The following is a 23,953-nucleotide window of genomic DNA, read 5'->3' as shown; positions in this document are numbered from 1 at the left end:
CTCATAGCAATGCAAGGCTAATCACATCAACAGTAAATGGGGCAAGGAGAAGAGATAATGATAGACATTAAGCTGCAAGGACTTTCAAGCTTTCTCCTTGCTAGTGCTCCAATGGCAAAGCCACAGCTTGAGTGAAAATCCAGATGGCGGTCTCATCCTGAAGACGTTCGAAGAGAATGAGAGTCAGGAATGGTGAAGTTCCCTATCTGCTAAACATTGGAAAAGAGAGGCAGCTGAAAAAACAATCACAAGTTTTAATAGAGTGAGTTTGGAGGCAGAGTAATGCTGCCATGTCCCTTGGGATGGGCATAGGAACCTTGCTACTTGTCTATCTTAACTCAGTATGGCCAACTCTTGACTGGGTTGGCTCTCAGCTGTCTCTTTTAAATGGAAGATGCCAAGAATTGAAACTGGGATCACTAAACTATGGCTGGAGCTTCTGTATTCTGGTGATGAATCACAACTGGCAAATTGGTTCGGGCCCTACATTTTAAGGGCAGCGACATTGGGGATTTAGCAGGAATCCTCATCACCCAGCTAGTGTTTAACTTCAGATGTATTCAAATATGTTAAGCAGGGGTAGACATAGTGCTCTCCAGATGTTGAACTACAATTCACATCAACTCTTTGACTGCTGGCCATGCTGGCTGTGACTGATGAAAGTCTGGAGGGCACCATGTCAGCTACCCCAAATGTAGAGCAACTCTAAGCATGTGTACTCAGAAGTTACACTGTGTTCAGTGGGGGTTTGCTCCTCTGTATGTTTAGGATTCCAAGCTGAGCCTCTACTAATGAACTGCTATTGAAAGGACGAGTCGTAAGCTGGCTAGACTGCATTCACATTGAACATCTCAAGCTTTTCAACGATGTAACATAATTATATCAGTTTTCTCAGTGGTTTGCTAGGGTTAGCACCGTGTTCAATCCTGCGTGATAAGAGGTAATATTTTAAAAATGAAAACACAAAACAAAACCCATAGGCTAATATTTGCTTTGTGAATATGTCTAGTTTAGGGAACTTTTAAGATGATGCCTAAAAGTTTCTCAAACTGAAATTCAGGGCTTTCAAACATCTGTGTTTGAAGAGGTAAATCATGAGTGGAATCAAGAGAAGGAAGGGAAGCAATGCAGTTATGCCCACAGATAATTTAAAGCAGTTTAAACAAATCTGAGAGTGGGGAATGCAGTACAGTTAAATATCATGCATGACACACGCACATTTCTTTATTTCAACATAAAGAAATTTGCATAAACTACAAGATGGGAAGTAATGAGTTGGTGATGGCAACAATACATAAATGGTGCCTGTCAAAGCTGACCTGATTACAGACTGATAGCGATTATAAAGGAACTTGAAGAAAAACCAAAACCTGTGTGATAGATGATGGCGTATGTCCAACAGGGAGGAAAAGATAAATTTACTCGTGTATATAAAAAACAGAAAAATCTTTGTATGTTGAGAACCAGAGAAAGATAAATTAAGTTTAAAGGAATGTAGAAGCCTGCAGCTAAAGAGCTAGTTCTGACTAGCATTTGCCTCAGTTTCGTATATCTTCTCATTATTTTGATTACTAAACAACGCCAGGAGTTATTAAAAAACACCTTATCTGGAATGCAGCCTCACGCCAAATGATTTTAGCATCTCTCTCCCAAATAGGTGGCTCAGTGGAGTTCTTCCTAATGCTACATTTTAATCACTTTCTACATTTTAATCACTTGCTTCATTTAAAAGTTTTACAATGTATTTATATATGTTTTCAGCCCCAGTGCTGGTTACAATATAATATACACCTATTAACACAGAATAGCTACAATGATAAAGAAAAGGAAAACCCACCAACTACTTTATAGGAGTGGGTAAAAATGAAGTAATGGGACGGAAGCTAATTGGAGAAAACATTACCTTGTTTTTCTTTTTTCCTATCAGCTCGCCTTAATATCCAAATGTACCTTGCAGATAGGTATGAGAGTTCCTTGTTTTACTATACCTGGACACGTCAAGTAATCAAAAGTGAAGATTCTCAGCACTCTGTTGACACACAGCGTCTTCCTTCCTTCCAAACCAATTACAAGTGTTGCTTTTGGTTACAATCCAGAGAAATCGCAGGGACTTGCATCAAATTAATTCCAGAGGGACTTGGTGTATGCAGTTTCCATAAAAGCAATCCAGGCACAATTTACATTATTAAGGCCTTTTAATAATTTAAAAACAAAATCCCCTTGAAATGAAAAAGTTTAAAGCCAGGATACCGTGTCCCATGTTTCATTTTAGCCACAGTCGTAATATTTAGTTTGAAGAATTAATGGATAAAGGAAGGCTGCTAGTCAAATTTACATTTAAATTTTAGTCCATGTAAATATACATTAAAGGGTACTTAGTTCAGCTTATGGGAACAGTACCAAAGCTAATTTAAACACTGGTTCTCGGTTTACATCTTTTTAGTATTTTTTTTATGTACAAATCGGCTCCAACCTCAGCAAATTAAACAGACTTTTAGGAAGAAGAAAATACTAAAAATGCTGAAAGCTATCTGCTGAGATCAGGAGGATGTAGTCGCCAAACCAGAACATTTAAGAGTATAGTTACTAAAATAAATGGAATTGCTTGCTTCAGAACCAGCCGTTTTCATTTAAAGTTAGTGCCTTCCATAAGTGAAAAATACTGTGAATAAATCACCATACACAAAGGACACACGAGTAGCATATAAACATTTGAAACGACTGCTGGTCCCACATGCATATGACCCACTCTTAAAAGCATTACCATGTTTAAAATACACAAAAATGAAGGATTTTTTCCTCACTCAGATTTTTCCTATGGGGGTGGATGGGAGATAAAGATAATTTGAATCAAGAAGCCATAGGGATAATCCGTTAGAATGGGCACAAACTTTCCAATTTATCTAATCCATGGGTCCCTAATTCATCTGGGCCAGTGGGTACATGTGAAGTTTTCAAATGGTTTTAGTAGCCCCACTGGGAAATGGCTGCCTTAAGGGGCTTTGCCAGTCACAAAATGGCTGCCGGGGCCTTGAGGGGGCACACCTAGCCACGGTTTGTTGGGGGTGTCCCCTTGCTAGCTTGTACTCCGTGTGCATTTCTTCGGTGTTGGGAGACAGGTTGGCCGGCCGGAAGAAGGGGAAGCCAAATGGAAGACTTCCCCCAAAGATTCCAAAGGGTTGGCGAACCAAGAGTTACAGAACACCAAATGGGAAGAAAAAACAAGTGGAACTGCTCCCCAAGAGGGAAACAAGCCTACAGGTGCCCAGAGCACAGGGACAGCTTTGAACACAGACACCCCCAGAGGGAGGACGATAATATGCAAGACGTCTCCCCAGAGAGGGTGGAAACCCAAAATTCAAAAACAGACCCCCCTGGGGGGGCACACACCCTCACCTTCAGGAAAAGGAAAAAACAAAACACACAAATTCTGTTCCATTTCCTTATCCTTGGTACCCAGTTAGGCCTCTCCTTCCCACCTTACTTTCTTACACAACTACTTCCAGCGCAGTTTCCTGCTGCTTCCTCCGCTGCTATCCTGGATTGTTAGATATTCCGTAGACTGTCCCTGGAACAGGTGAGGCTGCTGATCCCTTACTTTCAAATCTGAAAATTGACAGCTATGGCCCTGAGGGAAGTGGAGGAATGTAGGCTTCACATGTGGGCTTCACATGGGGAACATCCGATCTAGTCCAATGCCTGCTCCATAACACAAGAACATCCAGTCAGCAGGTTCATCTAGAAAGCGGCAAGTTACAAAAGCAGAGCAAATGTCTTATGGGAAGACACTCAACTGACGAGAGCAGAGTCCCACAATGCACGGCAGCCAACCCCTTCCCTAAACTATTCTTTCAGCCTAAGCAGAAATGCCTTCCTGACTGCACAGAACTTGTCCAGAGAGAGGCAGTCAGTCATTATTATCCCATCAAAATCAAGGACATCAGTAAAAGCTAAAAAGTGCCCTTGTTTCTGATGGGACTTAAGCAGAACCGTTTGTGCTCTCGCCGTGGTGTCAAACACCAGGACAAGCAATCACTCAGAAAATCAGGTGCCCCTCCAAGCTATCCAATGTTCTATGCAGTACTTTGACCCATTATCAACGCTTAAGGGGCCACAGAGAAAACTAGACATGGCTGAGGCAGAACTCTCCCCCCCCCCCAAAAAGGGGGAAATGTTGTTATTCCAGCCAGTGTGGTGTAGTGGTTAAGAGCAGTAGTCTCCTAATCTGGGGAACCGGGTTCGCGTCTCCGCTCCTCCACTTGCAGCTGCTGGGTGACATTGGGTCAGTCACACTTCCTTGAAGTCTCTCAGCCTCACTCACCTCACAGAGTGTTTGTTGTGGGGGAGGAAGGGAAAGGAGAATGTTAGCCGCTTTGAGACTCCTTAAAGGGAGTGAAAGGCGGGATATCAAATCCAAACTCTTCTTCTTCTTCTTCTTCTTCTTCTTCCTTTTTGCCCTCAATTTCATTCCCTTGTTTTCATTCATTCTGCTTACTTCCTGCAAATCAATTTTGTTATTAACTTATTCCTTCCAGATTTGGTTTTTGCCTCCATGAATTCCATTTCTGCTCCTCCTTCCCTCCTCCATTTTCATTTGCTCACCAATATATTCAAGAGGTGCTACTTACTGCCTATTCGGTTTTTTCCAGCTGTGGTGAATTGGGCAGCAGGCAGGGCAGATCGTCAAGTCTTCAGCTGCCGATGGTATAGCAAAACAATGGGTCAGTGGATCTGGCTGTTAAGCAGAAGGTTGGTGGTCCAAGCCTACTAGGGATGGCTGTGGGCAGGATCCTGCTTTGCAGGGGGTGGGACTAGATGACGCCTGCGGCCCCTTCCAACTCTACAATTCTTTGAGTGGGGCTATTGATGTCACATCCAAAAACTGAAGCATCCTCAGACAGAGATCATACAACAGACTTTAAAATAAGCCCCCCAGAAATGGAAGTCACTCCCAATATAACAAAGGGCACATTTTCAAACCCAATGGAACTAAACAGCTGTGTAAAACAGAAAAAGGGGGTAAATCGGAAAAGTATTTTTTAAAGCTACTGAATTGTTGGAAGGTTCCCCATAGGCCACTTGAAACCTCCTGGTGGACCATATAGCCCACAGGTTAGTCACCCCTGACTTAAATACCATGCAAAACTATATTCTGCAATTTTTAAACTGTTAATAGAATATTTGTGAATTCAACCTAAATTCGCTCATGGCCACTTCAGACCATTCTTTGGGTGATGAGCACACATCATAAAAGTTGTACGGCTGAAACTAAGCAGGTCTAACACTTGATTAGAAACTGCCTGGGAACTATTTGCAAGTTGTTCCAAGTTCCTTATTTACTATAAATAAATGTACCCAGCCCCTTCTTTAACCTAATTAGCTCTGCTCCCTCTATTGCGGTGTCAGCATCTTTTCTTTTTTAAAAAATTAAACACAATTTGGTAGTGCCCATTTATGTATTCTGCAGGACAGGGATATGATGGACATTAGTAAAAAGCAGCATTCTAAAATCTAAAAAAATCTGTACCCTGCCAATAAATGAGGTTTACGTATAGAAAGGAAAGTAAGTGCATATAGGACTGATTTGGAAACAATTAAAACTTTCCCACCGTTGAGAAAGATATGTTGTTTTTCAACTTACCTTGTGAACTGTAATGCAAGCGAAATTTCACTATCAAAATTGGCCAACAGTAGTATTTATAGGACTGTACAAATCACTATGGAATTGCTGTCGTTTATCTGTCAATATGAACTTGATGTAGGCAGGAGTTCAGCAACTCGCTGACTTCAGTTCAAGTCCTGCTATTATTACTGGGACTCTTCTGGAGCAAATAGATAATGCCCAGTTTCACCCTTCTGTAACCAGAACGATGACATGAGAGCTATATTTAAAAACACAGCAATGTGTCCATTTAGGTTTTATCTAAAAGGGAATACTTGACTTTTACCTAGTTGTTCCTCAATTTGGCATAAAGGATCATTAAAATAGCATTAAATTACAGCTCTCTTTCAAAAGAAATTAAGAGGCAGATATTTAATCCTGTGGCAGTCTTCTATTTTTCTTGTGCACAAGCATTTTGTTCATAATATTAAATTCAATGTTAAATAGATCAAATGTGTGAATGTGAAGGGCACAATGGTTTTATAAACCACTACTACCTATTCTCAGCTCCGTAACAATGAGTCTAAAGTAGAATTCTGTTCTTGGCAGCATGTAATGCTTTATTATATTAGCATCCAGCATCAACATCCTGTTCTTGCTTTATTCATTTCCAAGTTTCCATCATGTACAATACTGTGAATTAGGCCACAATAAAGTGCATCTAAAGTTATACTTAGAAGTATTTTAAAACAGGCCCTTTGAAACAGCAACATTATTTATTAGGGCACATTGCAGGAGGGTAGTTCATGCCTAGCAATCATCCCAAACTATAATGCAACAGGAACATTTGAACGCATGGGGTCCAGCATAAAATGCGAGAGATCATTTTGACACCACAAAATGTGCCAGTGCTGACGTTACGTGTGTGTGTGTGTGTGTGTGTGTGTGTTTTGTGGAGACTTCTATGGTAATGCTCTATGTTTCACAAATTAATAGATTGTGGAGAATATTTCCAATCCCATCCCTTTTAAAGGTCTTTGTAAATAACACAAATGTATTGAATAACTGAGAAACAAAACCAAGCAACTAAGCAGTATTTGTCACGGTGTAAGTTACCAGCATTAACTGGCTGAGGAAGCACTTTGTTTTAAATAAGAAGAAGATGATAAGTTGTCATTTTATATTTTTATGTCTGTCATTAACCCAAAATACATATAAAAATGTAGAATTTATATTTGCTGTACACCTGATACAGAAAACATAGCAATGTTACTAGCAGCTGATTTCCCAAAGTCGCTTGAGAAAAGAGCTAACAAATTTATTTTGCGCTATATAGAAAAAAGTTTTAAACTAAACATTTCTCTCGACATTATTTTGCTGTCTTTTCCCACTTTGGTAACTTCAGATAAGTTGTAACAACTTATAATATCCGATTGCAATATAATTCACAGTTGACTGAATTATGTGTTAAGAAAAAAGGATACACACTATCCCCTTTTCCCCTTTGCCTAGAGAATAGTTACAGTGCCTTTCACAAATTAAATGCTTTTCATGTTGGTTTATTTAGATTTGAACCTCCAGGGGAAAAAATAGCCATTAAACGAAATGTACCTTCTCTGCTCAAAAAGTTTAAACAACATACTCATGACAAAAAGAAAGTTATTTCAATGTGAATTTTTGGACCATCTTCCATGATTGCCCATCTTACCCCATTGCTAAAAATACATTGTTCTATTATTACGTCAGCCTGTTCTGACATTAACAAGGTTTGATCACGAATTCAGACCTACAGTGGAAACGTATGCGACTCTTATTCAATGAAGCTCCAGCAGCGAAAAGACTCTTCCTTTTAAGTGCCACAAACACTTTATAGCTTAGTATGTTTTAATACTTCAACTTTTTTTCCCATATTTTTCTCATCGTTGAAGAAGTGATATCACAATCTCAAATCAAAGTCAACACTGCAGTGAGGAGAGCTTTTCTACTTTATTACAAAGAGAAGAAGCCTTTATGTGGTCAGAAAATACAAGATTGATCTTTTTTTTTTCTCTTCCTATGAAACGCTGCTGTTCAAACAGCCAGAGTGAATTGTCTCAGTTCACTTCGTTAAGTCCCATCACATTCACTTGGGTATGGATGTCCTTGGCTGCTGAAATCTGGCCCTTTAGTGCACAGGGCGACAAAGACGTCCCCTGACCAGCAGTTCCAGAATGTCCCGTTTTCATATATTGCATCCATGCACACCTCCTAAAAATGAGGTACAGCAGGGCAAACATTTTCCAAAATAGATGTCATATATATAATATATACACATTCGTACATACATACCTTTATTCATGTGATGTCCAAAAATTTAAAAAAAATGTACACATTTATTACAAAATCGTAACAAAGACTGGACAGTGTTTTGCTCATTCTGGAAAGATGAAGCTCAGTAACACACAACCCTGGAAATGAACCAAAGGTTGTGGCAATATCTTTCTTCTAAACAGTCAGATATTCTTGCATTAAGTTGGCGAAAACTGCCTTTTCAAGAACTGAAGGGGAAGTAAAATGAAGGAAGCAGACCTTGCTCATCTTTCCAAATGAAATACGAGAAGGATCTTCACATAAAAATGCACAAACATTTTTTTTTTATTACCAAGAGTGCTACAATGAACAATGCAAATTTTATTGTCTATTTCTTGTTTCTTTTTTTCCTTTTTTTACAATTTGGAAACTAAGTGGTAAACTTTTGTCAGTGTACTTGCTTGTCTTTACAGACCCAAGCTTGTCTGCTGGCAAAAAAAAAGTAAAAAAAAAAAAAAAAAATCCGACCCTGCTCAAACTAAAGAAAAACAAATTATAAATTTAGTTGTTGGGCAGCACATAATTAGTAAGGCAGGACTTCAAATGGTGACCCTTTTGCATGAGCCAATTGCCAGATCCTCATAAGGAATTAAAACCAGGATGCCTGAGCCACATCAGTTTTGCAGTTATGTTGAGTATTGTGCTGAGACAGCCATACCCCAAGACAAGGGAAGTCTTTAGAAGGCTTGCTGAGCAGGGTTGTAGTTGAAGGTGGATGGCAGATGAGGCCTTTCTTCTAGCTTGTCATATTCCAGATGAAACTCCTAGAAACCAAATAAAAAAGACGATCACTTCATTATCAGCAGGTGGCCCACTAAATTCTACAAGGTCATGTGTAACCCAAAGAAAAATGCTGCTTCAGGAGGAAATAAAATCTGCTAGATTTTCTCTTGACCAAAGAAGCTAATCTTCTCTTGGCCTTGTCTCCTTTTATATTATGATGGTGAGGGGGAAATAAATATTCTGCAGCAGCAGCAGCAGCCTTCACTTTTCCACTCCTGCAGAAAGACTTAGGGCTTCCTGTCTCCCTGCAACCTCAAAATCTGCTCTGGAGGATCATGGTAAAACACTACATACAAACTTTAAAGTGTTTCCCCAAAATTGTCCATTTACTATTCCCCCCATTTTACTTTTTTTCTTCTGTGCCACATTCTGCAGATGTGCAGAATGCATAACATATTCTAAATTTTGGGAGGTGCTGGACTATAAATCACATTTCCCCTGCAAGCTCTTTTATAAGGAGGCAGGGGAAGGCATGAAGAAGCAGCAGCAACTTGTGAAGTGAAAATGATGTACTGTAGTTTTAAATTCTACTAAAGGATATATGTAAAGCCAGTCAGTCACCTGGTCACCTGTAGCTGGTAAGAACTACCTCCAGATGATAGGCAGACATCTACCGTATTTTTTGCTCTAAGACACACTTTTTCCCTCCTAAAAAGTAAGGGGAAGTGTGTGTGCGTCTTATGGGGCGAATGCAGGTTGCACAGCTATCCCAGAATCCAGAACAGCAAGAGGGATCGCTGTGCAGCACTCCCTCTCGCTGTTCTAGCTTCCGGCTTAGCCGTGTGAAGCCTCTTCAGGGCCCAGGGAGCCTTCATCCCGCTGCCCTGAAGAGGCTTCGCGTGGCTAAGCCAGAACAGCAAGAGGGATCGCTGCACAGCGATCCCTCTTGCTGTTCTGGCTTCTGGGATTCAGAATTTTTTTTTCTTTTCTTGTTTTACTCCTCCAAAAACTAGGTGCGTCTTATGGTCTGGTGCGTCTTATAGAGCGAAAAATGTGTTATTTGTTTTCGTTTCTCTATATATTCTGCCCCTTTCCACTTCAGTGATCTCAGGGCAGATTATAAATAACAAAAGAAAAATGTTTGCCAGCAATATCGCCTTGCAGCTCCACCGCAGTGGCGTGTGTGGGAGCTCCAAACTGGCTCCAAATGGATTGGCTCCAAATTGTCCCATGTGTGAGCAGAAGGCACTTTTGCTCACATGCAGGAATTTCCCATTTCTCCCGTGATGCAATGCACTGACCCTCAGGAGCATCTTTCTGGGGGCTGTGATGGACTGCAGCTGAGAGATGGGGGGGAAATCCATGTACAGAAAGATCTGGATGCTTAAAACATAAATAACATAGGCCCATGAGGAATAAAGCAAGGGAGTACGATTCATAGTCAGAGGGTTGCCAAATAAAAGGTTCTGTTCTTCATGGCCGCTTAACTTACCTATGAAAGGATGGGTACAAAGAGCAAGGCTTCTGCAGAAGATCTTACCGGGGGGGGGGGGAATATGAGAGCAGGAAGGCCTTTACCTTATGCCTCAACACGTTCAGAGCTTTATAGGTAAAATACACATATTGAAGTGTGTACTCAGTGTAGATTTTTAAGCTCTGGCAGTTCTTTGGATCAGAGTTCTCTGAATGAAAGAGCTTTCCGTCCATCTGGGACAGATCTGCATGTTATGTGTACTAATGATAGCAATCAAATGCAGGCTTGCGCTTGCCAGCATGTTTAGGAATACCCATTAAGCTTAAGATTTTAAAGGCAAGACGGCATCCAAACACACCATTCGTCTTTCTGTGATGAAGGCTAACAAGAAAAAGTCTAATGTTTCCTGGCGATCTGAAATAGCTATACAGTATTTTCTCATCCATTTCTTTTAAACAATGGTTTATTTACCTACAATTTGTATCGCAGCACACATTCAGGATAGATAACATTCAGTTCAGTTCAAAATTACAAAAACAACATTTTTCAAAGATACAAAGTCACACTCAAACTCCTTCTCGTGTCCACAGGGAGCAAGACCAACTCCTAGCCATTCAAGCTTCCTGCTATGTTGGCTAGGACATGCCTCTCTCTCCCATCTTGTGTGTAAGCAATTATTCCAAGATTTAAGTTGCTTCTTCTCCTGTCTTTAGATTGTGAGCTGTCTGGAGAGAAATGTCCTCATTTATACAAAATATTTATTACTGACCCTGTACTCAGTCAACAAATACTACATGTAAGGTAATCCACATGCAATTTCCTTCCTCCTTTCGCAGGTATGGCTTGATTTTAAGATGCACCTCCTAAAAATTCCCCCCCCCCCTTTGCAGCCCAATTTGAATAGCTGCAGTTGAGATAGAAAAATGCTCCTTTGCATCCCAAGCTTAACTTCAAGCCGGGTATACAGAAAAAGGGAAGTAGGATATGAGTCACAGTGCCCAGAGTGTCCCTGGTTACCTCTTAGCAACAGATTCTGGATGCTGTAGATGATACCCTGCTTGAGCCTAAGCAGTGGTTCCCCATGGCCGATATATAGATTTGTGACAAAATAAACTGCATTTTACCACTCTCTTTACATTTCAACCAAGATTCACAGAAAGGTACAAATCAGACCTCCTCCTAAGGTGAACGAACTATTGTTTTAAGAGCCATTTCTAGAATGTGAAATCAAAACCCCACAGGCTTTCTACAAAGCTGGTTGATGGATGTCATCCTTACGTAATTATCCCCATGACAATAGTCTTAATATGTTTCAATCACTTACGCAACGAGGGGACAAAGGCTGAAGCAAGTTGAAAAGAAGGAACACAGTTCCGACTTAACTAGGGGATCTTGATATACTTCTGGGTTCATCTTCTGATAAGCGTTTGTGTAAAAATATATATATATATATATATGGCCATTATCTGAGGCATTCCGAAGATGGGCAACAGTCAGCGAACTGAGAGGGAACCAAGGTAATGAACGCTGGTATGCTACTGCCTCTGTCCCAACAGAGTCTCCTTCCACATAATCAGAATTTCTGGTGTAGAACAACCCACCCTAAATGTGCACGGCCTTGAATGCCCCCCCCCCCCTTTTTTACAAATACTAGTGAGAATGTGCACAAATTAAACCTTTTACGTACAACTTTTAAATGTTTCTCTGAAGAAGAAAAATACCTTAGCTACTTTTCTCCAGTTAAGACAGTCAAAGAAGTAGTATGTTCCCCTCTCATATGTATTGGTTTTCATTGTTGGCTCCATGCCTGGTGCCCTGGTAATCCATACTCTTTCTTCTTTGTGGTATCTCCAATCTCGGTTGAATCTATTATTATCCAATCAGGAAGGAAGAGACTCTGTTAGCTTGGCTAATTTCCACTGATTTAATCTTCTTTAAAACTCAAAATATATCTCTACGCCAACATGGCTGCTCAACATCTTTAACATGCTACAATAATCTAGCCGCTATCAAAGTTAGTACCTCAAGCAAAAAATTGAACATATTGTCCTATATGCAATGGTAATATTAGGAAGTATTAATGAAATATTTTTGCCTAGCGTGAAGTAGGTAATAAGGTAAAGGTAAAGGTACCCCTGCCCGTATGGGCCAGTCTTGCCAGACTCTAGGGTTGTGCGCTCATCTCACTCTATAGGCCGGGAGCCAGTGCTGTCCGCAGACACTTCCGGGTCACGTGGCCAGCGTGACATCGCTGCTCTGGCAGGCCAGCGCAGCACACGGAACACCGTTTACCTTCCCGCTAGTAAGCGGTCCCTATTTATCTACTTGCACCCGAAGGTGCTTTCGAACTGCTAGGTTGGCAGGCGCTGGGACCGAACGACAGGAGCGCACCCCGCCGCAGGGATTCGAACCGCCGACCTTTCGATCGGCAAGTCCTAGGTGCTGAGGCTTTAACCCACAGCGCCACCTGCGTCCCGAAGTAGGTAATACAAGATAACTAAATTGCAAGACAATTTATGAGAGCTTAGATTACGGTTTTAGTTAATGGCTTCAATCTAGAGGATAAAGCTGTGCACACACACATCCCCCGCCCCACTAAGAACTCCCAGTATTCTCCTTCTAATGAGTGATGGCTGTCTATCATCTGGCAGAAATTAGAGAATAGGTTCTCCACCATGCAAGCACATGTGCGGGAAATATATAAGCAGAAATCTGTTTCCTTTCAAGTGTCATTCTTGCTAGCATGGAATTCCCTAACATGTGGCATATAAAATAACTTGCATTTGAAACAGCAATTTAAAAATTTTTAAGTAACCAGAATAATTGTCTCCTTTGTATCCTAATACAAAATTCACTGAAATCTGAACATACAGCTCTACTGCTGCTAATAGCTGTAATACATCTCCTCCATTCATGTAATAGAGATAAAACAGTAGATCTTCCCCATAGCGGCCAAGCTTTATTGCAGCCAACTGTAAAGGAAAAAAAAAAAAAAAGATGAACACTTTTTAAAGAAAGGAGTTTGCATAAAGGCACTAAATCCAATCAAACTTTTATTGACCTATAGTTAAGGGTGCTATTATGAGACAAATTACTCTGGTAGAATTCCAGCTGGCTTCAACGAAGCAGGAAGAGTGTAACTGGATTGTGAACCTATCTCCAAGCATGTTGCCAACACTTTTTCTAGCATGTATAATAAAACAATCCATTTCCCCCTCTAGTGTCTATTTCAATTTACCTATTTAGCAGTTGCAGAGCTAATGTTGTAGAAAATATCTGGTCTTATAATTTTCTTCTCCTTCACATATTCATAGTCCTTACTACTAGTTTGTTTATGTAACAAGTATCTGTTAAAATAGTTTTCCTGAACTGTATTATCCTGGGAGAAGTAAAGAATTTAATCTGTCTAGAAATCAAGTTTTTTGCTGAAATTATAGACAACTCAGAGAAACTTGCATTATGCATTTCAACAGGCAAACCTTTTGTTTATATAAAGGGACAAGACGGTTTTGCTCACCTTATCCCTAATGTGAATGTTCGTTAAATATTCAGATGGAACATGGAAGTCTAGATAAAGGAATGAAAAGCGATTTAATTCTGATCCCATGACACTGACTCTCACTTAGGAATTTTAACCACACACACACGTACATCCACCCTACCTATATCTTGAGGTCGACAAGGTGAAGAAGCCCAAGGTGATGCAAATTTGGGATAAAGATTTCTGCACAGAAAAAAAAGTGACTGAATTGGTATCAAGATCCACCTTTCTCCCAACATTTGTGTTATTTTTTCACAAAACTACTTTATGCACACACACAGGCTAAAATTCATACATTATCTAGACAACACAGTAGCCATTGAAACCCTGATTTGGTATGGCTTGGCTCCACTGCGCAAAGGTGATGTATGAAATCGCAAAACATGTGGGCTGCTTGATCTTCTTGGGTACTTCCCATACCAATACTTCATCTCAGGCCTGAGAAGGAGCATACCACTGCTTCTCTTCTCTTGCTGAAGGAACTACACCATTCCTCAGGTTTCTCATACTCCACAGAGTGGGAAACAACCGTTCAGATACCAGCAGAGCTATGATCTTTCTTTTGAGGTCACAGCTTACCCTGTTTTCTGGTGGAATGGAGGGAATGTAGATGAAGGAAATTTTCCAGCTGAAACCGACAATTGGTTCTAAAATTCACCACGTACGGCCTTAAAACCATTACAATTTAACTCCTTTCAAGCTTACTCAATTACCTTTCTGCTCTGAACATGGGGTGTGGAGAAAGAGTGCACTAGGGAACTTTGCATACACTCACATGCAGCAAAGGAACTGGAAGCAGCAGAGCCCTCACATGCCATTACTAAACATTTTTTATTTTTTGCAAAAGCCCAACACACAACACAAAACCAGAGTCCTGATCAAAGTAGTGGCACAGGTCCAATAAAGAGGGGCATAGGATGAGATTGTGTCGGGGTACCAGATCTTTCTGTTCTCCCACCCCTACCCCAGTCAATCACATGACGCCGTGATGTATTCCCCACCCATCGGTGACAACGTTTTCAAAAGAGGGTGCTGTAGCGCCTTTAGCTGATTGGTGCAGGGACTTTGCAGAGACTCCATGCAACTGACCACCAGCTGATTGTCAGTTAAGAGAGCTCCTCAAGTCTCTGCAAAGGGGGAAAATGTTCCTAAAAATGTAGTGCCAGGGGGTGGGGTGGAGATGTCTATCATGCTCCCTGGGGCAGTCACCCTCCCAAAAAATAAAACATACATTTAATAAACACTTTCAGCCATTCTCATGAGCCTACTCTACTAATATCACATGTACATCCTCAGTTGCACACTTTTCTATGGAAAGCTCAATAAAATCCATGGCTATTCCTCACCTAGCAATAAGGGCAGCAAACTATGGTAATGCAAGGAGTCTGGCACATTGTCTGCCGCTCAGATAACAAATAACTCAAGAAAAGCAGGAATTACATAGTGAAAACAAAGTCTTTCTAGGGTGTGTGTGTATTATAAATGGTAATGATTCTGGCTGTACACTTAATATGACCTATTATATTTATTAATAAGAAAATATAATAGGTCATATTATAACTTTATTGTTTTATTATTATTATCAAGAGGGGTTTTTTATCAAGCAGTAGATAAATTTTATGGCATAAATAAATTATTATTATTATTATTATTATTATTATTATTATTATTATTAATTGTATGCTTTTTCCATTTGGATACTGCTTTGATATTCTCAAAAAAGTGTTATGCAAGTATTTTAAACAAATAAATGAGCACAAGAACATACACTATTCACATATGCAAATCAGTATCTTGTTTTGTTTTAATTGATTTGATATGAAGGATTTTTCCAATTCACACTCTTGAAAACAGAAGGAAGAAAAGAGGATCTTGATTTATTGGAAGCTTGCAGAGAACTCAACATCTTGAAACAAACATTTATTTTTTTATTATTTATTTTTTGCTTTCCAATATTTCATTTTCAGTTAGCAAAATATATTTAAAGCTTTGATTTTTCAAGGTGGCTAGCTGAAGTCCTTAGTTTGAACAACAAATGGTACGGAAACAGAGCACAACTTACTCAGGAGAGTTGAGATTGAGACCTAGAGTTGTCAAGTCACTTCCTAATGCGAGATGTACCATGCCGGGGTCTGTCTCTGCTGCCCTGATGAATGTTAACAAACCAATCATTCCAAACTGGTCTGTCACCATCCCTTGAGGAATGTTGGTAACCCGACCTAGGCAAACACACCACGAGATTAATCCCAAAATGTCCAGAACCATAAAACATTTAAAAGCTTTTGTGAGAAAATTTAATGGGAAACAGGGGCAGGAGGAGAGAAAGAGAGTGAGCATACCATCAGGTAACACCTGGATCCCTTTTTTCTGCTGGTTATTGTTTTGCGTTGTTGAACTTTTATCTCCAGGAAATTTAGGTCCATCTGCACTAGAAGATGTCTTGCCTGATGTATTCAAATTCTATTCAGAGAAAATGTAGCAAGAAATTTAGCATGAGAAAAGACATAAAAGGACAAGTATACACAAACTGTAAGCCACAGAATCCCTTTAGAGGTGTACAGAGATACATGCTTGTATACCATTTTTTCTTCCCAATGACAACTGTTTCCTTGTGTTAGAGGTTGATCCTGAACCTCCCACGAGCTTTGAGTGCAGCACTGTAAGGGAGGACAACAGCCTTAAAACCATGGGCTCAGAAGATTGGCTGTGTGCATATTCAAGGCGTCCTTTGGAATAGGGCCTTAAATTAAAACTGCAGATTCTTTTCCTTTTTTAAGTATTGTTCCAGCTGATTTGCAGGTCTCCTTTTCGTTCCCCATGTTTTATAGCATTTATATCGGGGCGGAGAACACGAGCAGGAGCTCCTCAATCCCTGCTGGCCATTTTGCTGGCTGGGTGAGGATGCCAACATGTCAATCACCTGGTGTTCTAAGTGCGCTCCCGATTCTTTGAACTCATGGCAGGCTGCGAAGTCGCATGACTGGGAATGCCACGGTGCAACCTATCATGGAAAAGGTTTTCTAGTTACCGCTGATTAGCACCGACTGCAAGCTTTGCTTGCCATGGAACAGTCAGGAGTGTACTTGAAGGCTGAATCTTTGCCTGCCCAGCATAATAAAAGATTTAAGGTGTAGGGCAGGTGGGCATAGTTGGGGGAAATGGCTGGCTTTGCAGGCCAAATTAAGAGCTGTGCTGGTCCTAATCTGGCTTGCAGGCTCCCCACTGCTGATCTGTATAAAGCCGTTCAGTGCCATGAACTGGGAAATTTGAATAGGGCATCATCAATGTGCTCACACCACCCAACTCTATTTCTCCTTTACATAAAATTTAGGGATGTAGTGGAATGCAAAATTAGTACCACGGTAAATTAGTAGACTCTGAGGGTCCATAAACTGATGCTCAACACTAACAATACAGAAGTTCTGCCAAAGAGTTTGATGTTCAACCTGTTCTGGATGAGGCTAATTCTTCCTAGATCTATGGGTTCAAAATAATTGTTTCCTTTTTTTTAAACCAGGAGACACTTACGGATTTACTGTCATCATTACTCGATGTTGGATCTTTGTAGTTAGAGCCTGGTAAAGCTGGGAAATCTTCATTGTGTATTGAGAAGTCCTGGGTTTGCTCACTTGCTGGTTTTGTTACCATTCCAACTGTGTTGAAGATAAGTGTACCAAATTAGATATTATATTTCTGTGCTGCTATTGATTTTTCTCACTTCCATCAGCAAAATTTTCTACCTCAACAGATAATGAAAGAAGAAATTAAAAAACAGGGAAAAATATGTTCTTTCAATGCAGCAGTTTGCAGAAACTATTATAAATGTAGGTCTATTGAACCAATTCTTCATAAAAGATTTGATTGTCATTTTTAAGTTAACATTCTTACAATTAACAATGTCAAGGTATGGGAGGGGGCAACAGGGTGCTTTAAAAAATAAAACAAACAGCATTTAACACAGTATTATTAAAGAAAGCAGTTCTAAATTGCTTCGGCACATTTCCTCATCTTATATCTTCTAACATACTAAGATAATTGGTAACTCAACACGTCACTGCAATGGTTTATGGTGACTAAGTGCAGGAGAAAAACTGCAAGCACTTAGACTGGTAGATCTGCAGATACCCTCTAGACACAATCCTTCAACCCTTATTCACACACAAAAAAATAGGCCAAGCTATTCAAGATAGGAATGTGAAACTGGGCTAAAGAGATGAATTCTTGGCTACAACAATGGAAAGTACATCAGAAATAACTGTTTGACTCACATATAGATAAAAAAATACGAAGTAGCAGTTGAAAGTAGAATGGGGAGGCAGTAAGTGAAAACAAGAAAATTTATAGCACAAACGATCTGGCAATTCTCTTGCTTCCCTTAATTATTCTCAGATTAGGAAATCAAAGTTCTCTCTTGATTTTAGGAACTCTGCCTCTTTTGGGCTTCTGGGTGAGTTGGTATAGGATTGCAGCCTAAATGTTTTAATTATGTTTCTATTGGAATCTTGCAATTTCCTTTTTCCCAAGAAATGACATTAACTATAGAACAGTGTCAAGTATCAATTTCAACAAACCTGTTTTCAAATATCCATTGTGCCTTGTGATAAAAGCAAACTAGGCTGCCAAAGTACCAGTTTTAAGTGACACACACTCACCATAGGGTGCCCTTCCAGCTAGAGGGTTTATTAATGGAGTTGGATTCCCACTTCCTTCCCTTCTGTTTCTGTCTGCTAGTGCCGGAAAATCTGAAAGGTCCAGTCCTGTCACATTTTCACTGCCATCTAAAAGTAAATGCAGGCAACTTAAAATTCTTCTCAAAAATTGTCTCCCATAAAAACGACACTGCAGAGTGAATCATTACTAACTCTCAAGCACCAGGGTGATATTTATATCACTTTCTTGCCCCTACAACAAAAGGAAAGAAATATCCCAAAATGGAGAGATCAAGTTAGAGAGGGTCTCGCACTGAAAATATGACCAGGAGCTTAACGCAAGCTAGTAAAAATAAAATGCTAATTCTTGAATGGACACAGAAAACAATTAAAAGCAAAATTAACAGTCCTAAAACCATGTTGTGGCTATAGCTACCTGGCAAAAAAAGATGAAAAAAACAACATTACCAACAACATACTGGAACAGGTTCAATATAACAGTGGTTTACCACTGGGACTACAGATGATGCAGCTCTGGCATCAATATATAATTTTAATTTAACTAGTAGTTGTCTAGTGTTAAATTACCCAGTTAATGATCCAACAGTAGTTCAAAACATCCTACATGATAAGAGGGTTTAAAGAGGGGAATTATGCCTGATGTCTAGCCAGCAGCATAAGCAGCTGAGTCCCAGGAAAACCAATGGATAGTTGTGTGTCAAATACTACCACCACAATTTATGACATTCCCACTGCAGTGAGAAAGTCCAGTGGCTGGGAATGGGGAGAAGGTCGTCGTTCCAGCATTGTCGTATCTGCTTCCCCTGAGATCCCCAGAGCTCAGCTGGAAGAAGGTTGCAAACCCAGAACAGAAATTTGGTGGAGCTGGGCTATGATTACATGCAAGACATTTAACACACATTCTTTAAGTGTCTTTGTAAATAAAATAATTTAGTTTGCCTTCTAATTTATATGACTCAGAACTTAAGTCATTTATAATTTAAGAACTCTGAACATTTATTGAAAAACTTCATGAATGTCTACACAAATATTGTAATTTGGGGGGGGACACCCTAAAATTGTATACAAAATGTGCTTCCAGCAAAGTCTCTCAAGTGTGCAGTTTTAAGTGGGCTTACCTGTTCCATTAAAAATGTTACTTGATAAAGAATTATTCATTCCAAACGCCTGATTCCTGTTCATTCCAAATCCAGACATACTATAAAAAACAAGAGTAGTGGAACAGATTTAAAATCATCTGTGGGGGATGAGAGAAAATGATACATGACGAACACCTAGCTAATTGTTCTCATATGACTCCCCAACACACCCAGCTCTGCAAAACAAACATTAATTTGAACACAATATAATGTTAAGTTTAAACAGAAAGCTCAAAATTTAAAACAGAAATCTTTATTATACTGCTTCAATCACAAAAATGCTTTGGTCGTCTTTCAGATCTGGGTGACTACATTGGCTAAAATAGGTAAAGAGCTAACTGGGTCGTGCTGGAAACCTAAATAGATCCTTACAGGTGTTTTTTAAAGGATCAGGGATTTTAAGTTGACAGCCCTTTGAGCTCTTAAAAGAAAGAATTCTCAGTACAGCTAGGATCCCATGGAATGCTGATAAAGGCAATCCATGTGAAGAGGAACAAAAAACCTAAACCCGCCGATAGAATATAATGGCACACCATTGTATTCAATGCTGGTCAAAATGTTAGAATGAGATTGTTTAAACTTTTCAATGAATATTTGACTTAATAAGAACGTAAGTGGAACCTTGCACCAAAAGAGGTCAAAAAATGAGCATTTTAGTGCGTTCAACGAAGCATCTTTATGCATATCCCACATTTGTTTAAGCAGGGTGTGCATTCCAAGGTTATTTTGTCTTGAAGAAATCCTTTCATGGAAAATGTTAGGACAAGGTGTAAAGTGCAGCTCTGAGGAAATGCAGAAGCAAGCATCCGAGCAAGCTCTCAAAACAACAGAGGAAATTCAAAACCTCCCCAGGAAGTAGAGATCACGTATAATACTGAAAACAATCAGTATATGGTAAAAAGAGAAAGAAAAAAAGGGCTCTTAGTTGTTTCAGATTTGAAACATACTCATAAAAGTATAAAACTATTTTAATACTCAGTCTCTCTTCCTGTTTCTCCCTTTCACCAGCTGTTTGGGGTTTTTTTTCTATTTAGCCACTTCTTCATTTATACTTCTAGTGCTCGGTCCACCTGACTTTGGGGGTGAGTGCAGAGAAAGAACAGCCATGAGTATAAGATGAAGGCTATTAACGTGTTCTCTGTAATTTATTAATGCAACAATAAGCTTGTTTTAGTATGTTGTTTGGAAATGGGTATCTGACGGTCAGATTCAAGATTCTTCAAGTGAAAAGAATGGAACTGCTAATGAATTATCAGTTGCATTCTAACTGACACACCTGCCTTCCATTTTTAAAATGCATTGTTTGGCATAATTGGTATTCTTCACTGTCAGAAAACTGGAATGATGGTTGAACAGGTTTCTGTTTTAACAGTTCTTATTTAAAATAAACATGCTGCAGGAGCATATACAGTTCTTTGTTAGCTATTGCCCTACTAGTTTATGCCTTGGTAAAATTTATGTCTAACACTCGTATTCTTAAAGCACAGTAATACCAATACTGCACCTCTTCCAGGCTAAAAATGTTTAGAAAATGGATATTACATTGACCAACAGACCCAGCGAGTGAAAAGATTTCTCTATGAAACAACTGCACAAACACAGAAGTCTTCACTGTACAAAAATTGTTGAGAACTGAAGCCAGTTAATAATTTAAGAGGTTTTAAAAGAAACCTTGGCTAAATTTGATAAAGTACAGATATGACCTCCCTCAGATATGGGAACTTGCTTATTAGCAATTGTATTTATTTCCTTATATGAAGATCTACATTACCTATACTGCAACTTAAATACTAAATATATAACATTATTTTACTTCCTATTACCACTTTCGAGTTATTCTGTCTGGAATTATAAATACATGATACCAGTGTACTAAATGTTATTTTTGGTCTACAAGCATCCAAGACTGAATCTCAGCAGGTTAACATGGGTGACTAGAAGGTGTTCCGTTTCAAGTTTGCTTTCTTTTTCTAGTCCTTTTAAAAAAGCTTGGATCAAGAATAGTAGATGATAAGCACTATCTCAGGCACAGGCAAACTCGGCCCTCCAGATGTTCTGGGACTACAGCTCCCATCATCCCTGACCAGTGGTCCTGTTAGCTAGGGATGATGGGAGTTGTAGTCCCAAAACATCTGGAGGGCCGAGTTTGCCTATGCCTGCACTATCTTATCCAGAGAAGCCAGTTATATTTGTGTAAGGGCTTGATCTGTTTCAGTGGCGCTGTTCTGGATGGAAGGAAGGGCAGCTTGTGGGACGTGGGTTTATGTCAGAAGAAGAGAAGCTCCATTACATACATGCAGTTCATGTATTTATATCACTCCTTGAGCTGGGAGAGTTGACACATTTAACACAAAGCTTGGCAATACAAGCTAACTAATCCTAATGCATCGCAAGTCAACTTTGGCTGCTGTTCCACTTGACCAGTAAGACACCCATGCTCACAATGGCTCTTCCTCATCCTCTCTTGTTCCTCATGCACCTTCAACCTCAGCTGGAGGGTGGGGAGTTGGCAACACACTGGAGCAGATTTTGGGTGGGGTGGGGGAAAGTCTTGCTGTGCCAATGGAACGCCACTGGTGTAGCCTTCAATACAATCCTAAATAATTATGTTTTGATACATTTGATAAAAAAAAGTTTTGATTTTAGTTTGTAGGGCTGCAAAAACTGGTGAAAGCATTTCAAAAGAAACCCAGCCAGATGGGCGGGGTATAAAAATATTAATAATAATAATAATAGCCATTCGCTTTCCCACAAAAATTGACCTAATTCAACACATAACCCAGCTTTGAAAATTCAGATCATTTGCTTAGGTCATAGCAGCAAATTGGTTCCTAATACTGAATCTGCCTTACCTGTTCACAGTAAAAGGTTGTCGAGAGGGTTGTTGCTTTGGCATACAGATTATGCTGGGTGAGCTTCGATTAGGGCTGCCTAATCCCGAACTACTCATGCTGTTTGTCCTGCTGGGAATTCCGATGCCCTGACCGACCTGGGAGTGGTTCATCATATTCCTAGGATTCATAGGCAATATACCCCTGGAAAAGAAGATCCAACAGATACAATGATGTTCAGCAGAATATCGTTATTTTGAAGCGGTCAAAGCAAACAATTCTTTTCAGAATTGCATCTAAACAAGCTGGCTATTAGAAACATACGCATATAAAGAGCTGCCTGTATTGTCTACCTTGACTGGCAGTGGCTCCCAAAGTTTTTCCCTAGCTCGGTTAGTTTCAGATTTTTTTAAAAAGGGTGAGCAAGTTTAGGACATTTCATATATATAGTGTCTTATTTTAACAAGCTGCACAGCAGAATGTGAATATTATTTTCCAAAGGCTGGGATCAATATTTCATTACAAGCTTTCCTCCAGTACCCTCAAATCACAAGCCGTAATCTAGAAAATTAAAACATTGTTCTTTTTAATGTATGTGCACTGCAAAATAATTTAAAGTAAAAACATATGCTACATATTTTAGGAACCCCTGCAGAAATAAGTGCTGTCAATAAATACCTGCTTGGAGATGGAGGCGTGTGAAGTGACATTGTTGGTACCCCTGTTGTTGGCGTTACGTGGCTCGGTAACTGAGTGCCTTGCGATAAGCTGCGATTTAACTGAGGGGTATTGTTGCTCATTCCCCTCATTGGAAGGCCTAGTGCACCTATTGGAAAAAAGTCAGAGGAGTGGCAATGTAGAGAATTAAGGAAGACAAGTATGGTTTTCGCAAAAATGGGTATTCATTCTGATTTGACAGCCAAATGTGCTAGGTAGTTTTTAAAAAAAAACAAAAATGCACACAATAGGCTATCTTTTTATGAAATCAGTTCTAAATTCAGTGGGTGCAGTTTCCAAACTCTTTTTTTTTTAAGTTGGGTAAAGGGAATTTCATTTTGGAGATAAATTACTTACATATATATTAATATAAAGTTTCGCCTGAAATGTTAATGTGTTTGATTGACAAAATTTTTTTTTTTAAGTGAGATTTTCAAGCAGGAGCTATGTTTTTAGAACTTATTTTTAATTTGAAGGGCACCATAAGCCTCCTAAGCAAATATTGGCTCCAAACAAATTTAAGTAACAGAAACTGTTCCATTTGCTTTAAAACATCCGGATTTTTAAAAAGTGTACACCAGAAGTCTTCATTTCCAGTATTTATTGGTGGACTGCAATGTCACTTACATTGATTGTAAGCTCTATTCGCTTTGTTCAGGCTGTGTTAATTATGACAGGAACAAACCTAGTCTCTCCCCAGAGTTGTATGTTTCCTCTCCCACTGCAGCGCCATGAAATCAGAAGCTGTTGCTTCCCATTTAGATTAAGGAGATTAGCATTTCATCTGAATCCTAAAAAACAGTTAATCTTAACTATGGTTTATTGGGGTCGGGGACTCAGCTTCATAAACTACTGTTTGAAGTTACCCACAGTCTGTTTGAAACAAAGCAAGATTAACCAGAATTTG

At 39.6% G+C, this 23,953-nt stretch overlaps 1 protein-coding gene across 9 annotated transcripts in view; it reads right to left on the bottom strand.

Moving 5' to 3' along the window:
* Positions 1-7,569: 7,569 nt before the first annotated feature.
* The window catches only part of CNOT2 (CCR4-NOT transcription complex subunit 2), a 56,198-nt gene continuing 39,814 nt past the window's right edge, over positions 7,570-23,953 (bottom strand). For 4 of the 9 annotated variants that reach the window (XM_028747729.2, XM_028747723.2, XM_028747724.2 and 1 more), the window contains 13 exons: positions 23,008-23,155; positions 22,351-22,533; positions 19,478-19,557; positions 18,342-18,467; positions 17,218-17,342; positions 16,029-16,149; positions 15,752-15,908; positions 13,811-13,872; positions 13,666-13,715; positions 13,020-13,120; positions 11,870-12,014; positions 9,976-10,057; positions 7,570-8,715 (listed from right to left, as the gene is read on the bottom strand). In XM_028747729.2, the coding sequence (XP_028603562.1) occupies positions 8,696-8,715; positions 9,976-10,057; positions 11,870-12,014; positions 13,020-13,120; positions 13,666-13,715; positions 13,811-13,872; positions 15,752-15,908; positions 16,029-16,149; positions 17,218-17,342; positions 18,342-18,467; positions 19,478-19,557; positions 22,351-22,533; positions 23,008-23,155 (1,400 nt within the window). In that variant the 3' untranslated portion in view covers positions 7,570-8,695. Of the gene's footprint in view, positions 8,716-9,975; positions 10,058-10,593; positions 10,874-11,869; positions 12,015-13,019; positions 13,121-13,665; positions 13,716-13,810; positions 13,873-15,751; positions 15,909-16,028; positions 16,150-17,217; positions 17,343-18,341; positions 18,468-19,477; positions 19,558-22,350; positions 22,534-23,007; positions 23,156-23,953 lie in introns of those variants that run through there. The other 5 variants (XM_028747730.2, XM_077934719.1, XR_013394352.1 and 2 more) reach the window with 5 other exon arrangements.

Source organism: Podarcis muralis, chromosome 10 (assembly GCF_964188315.1).
Source record: "Podarcis muralis chromosome 10, rPodMur119.hap1.1, whole genome shotgun sequence".
In the NCBI taxonomy this organism is placed as follows: domain Eukaryota; kingdom Metazoa; phylum Chordata; class Lepidosauria; order Squamata; family Lacertidae; genus Podarcis; species Podarcis muralis.
This window is presented reverse-complemented; position numbering and strand designations above follow the sequence as displayed.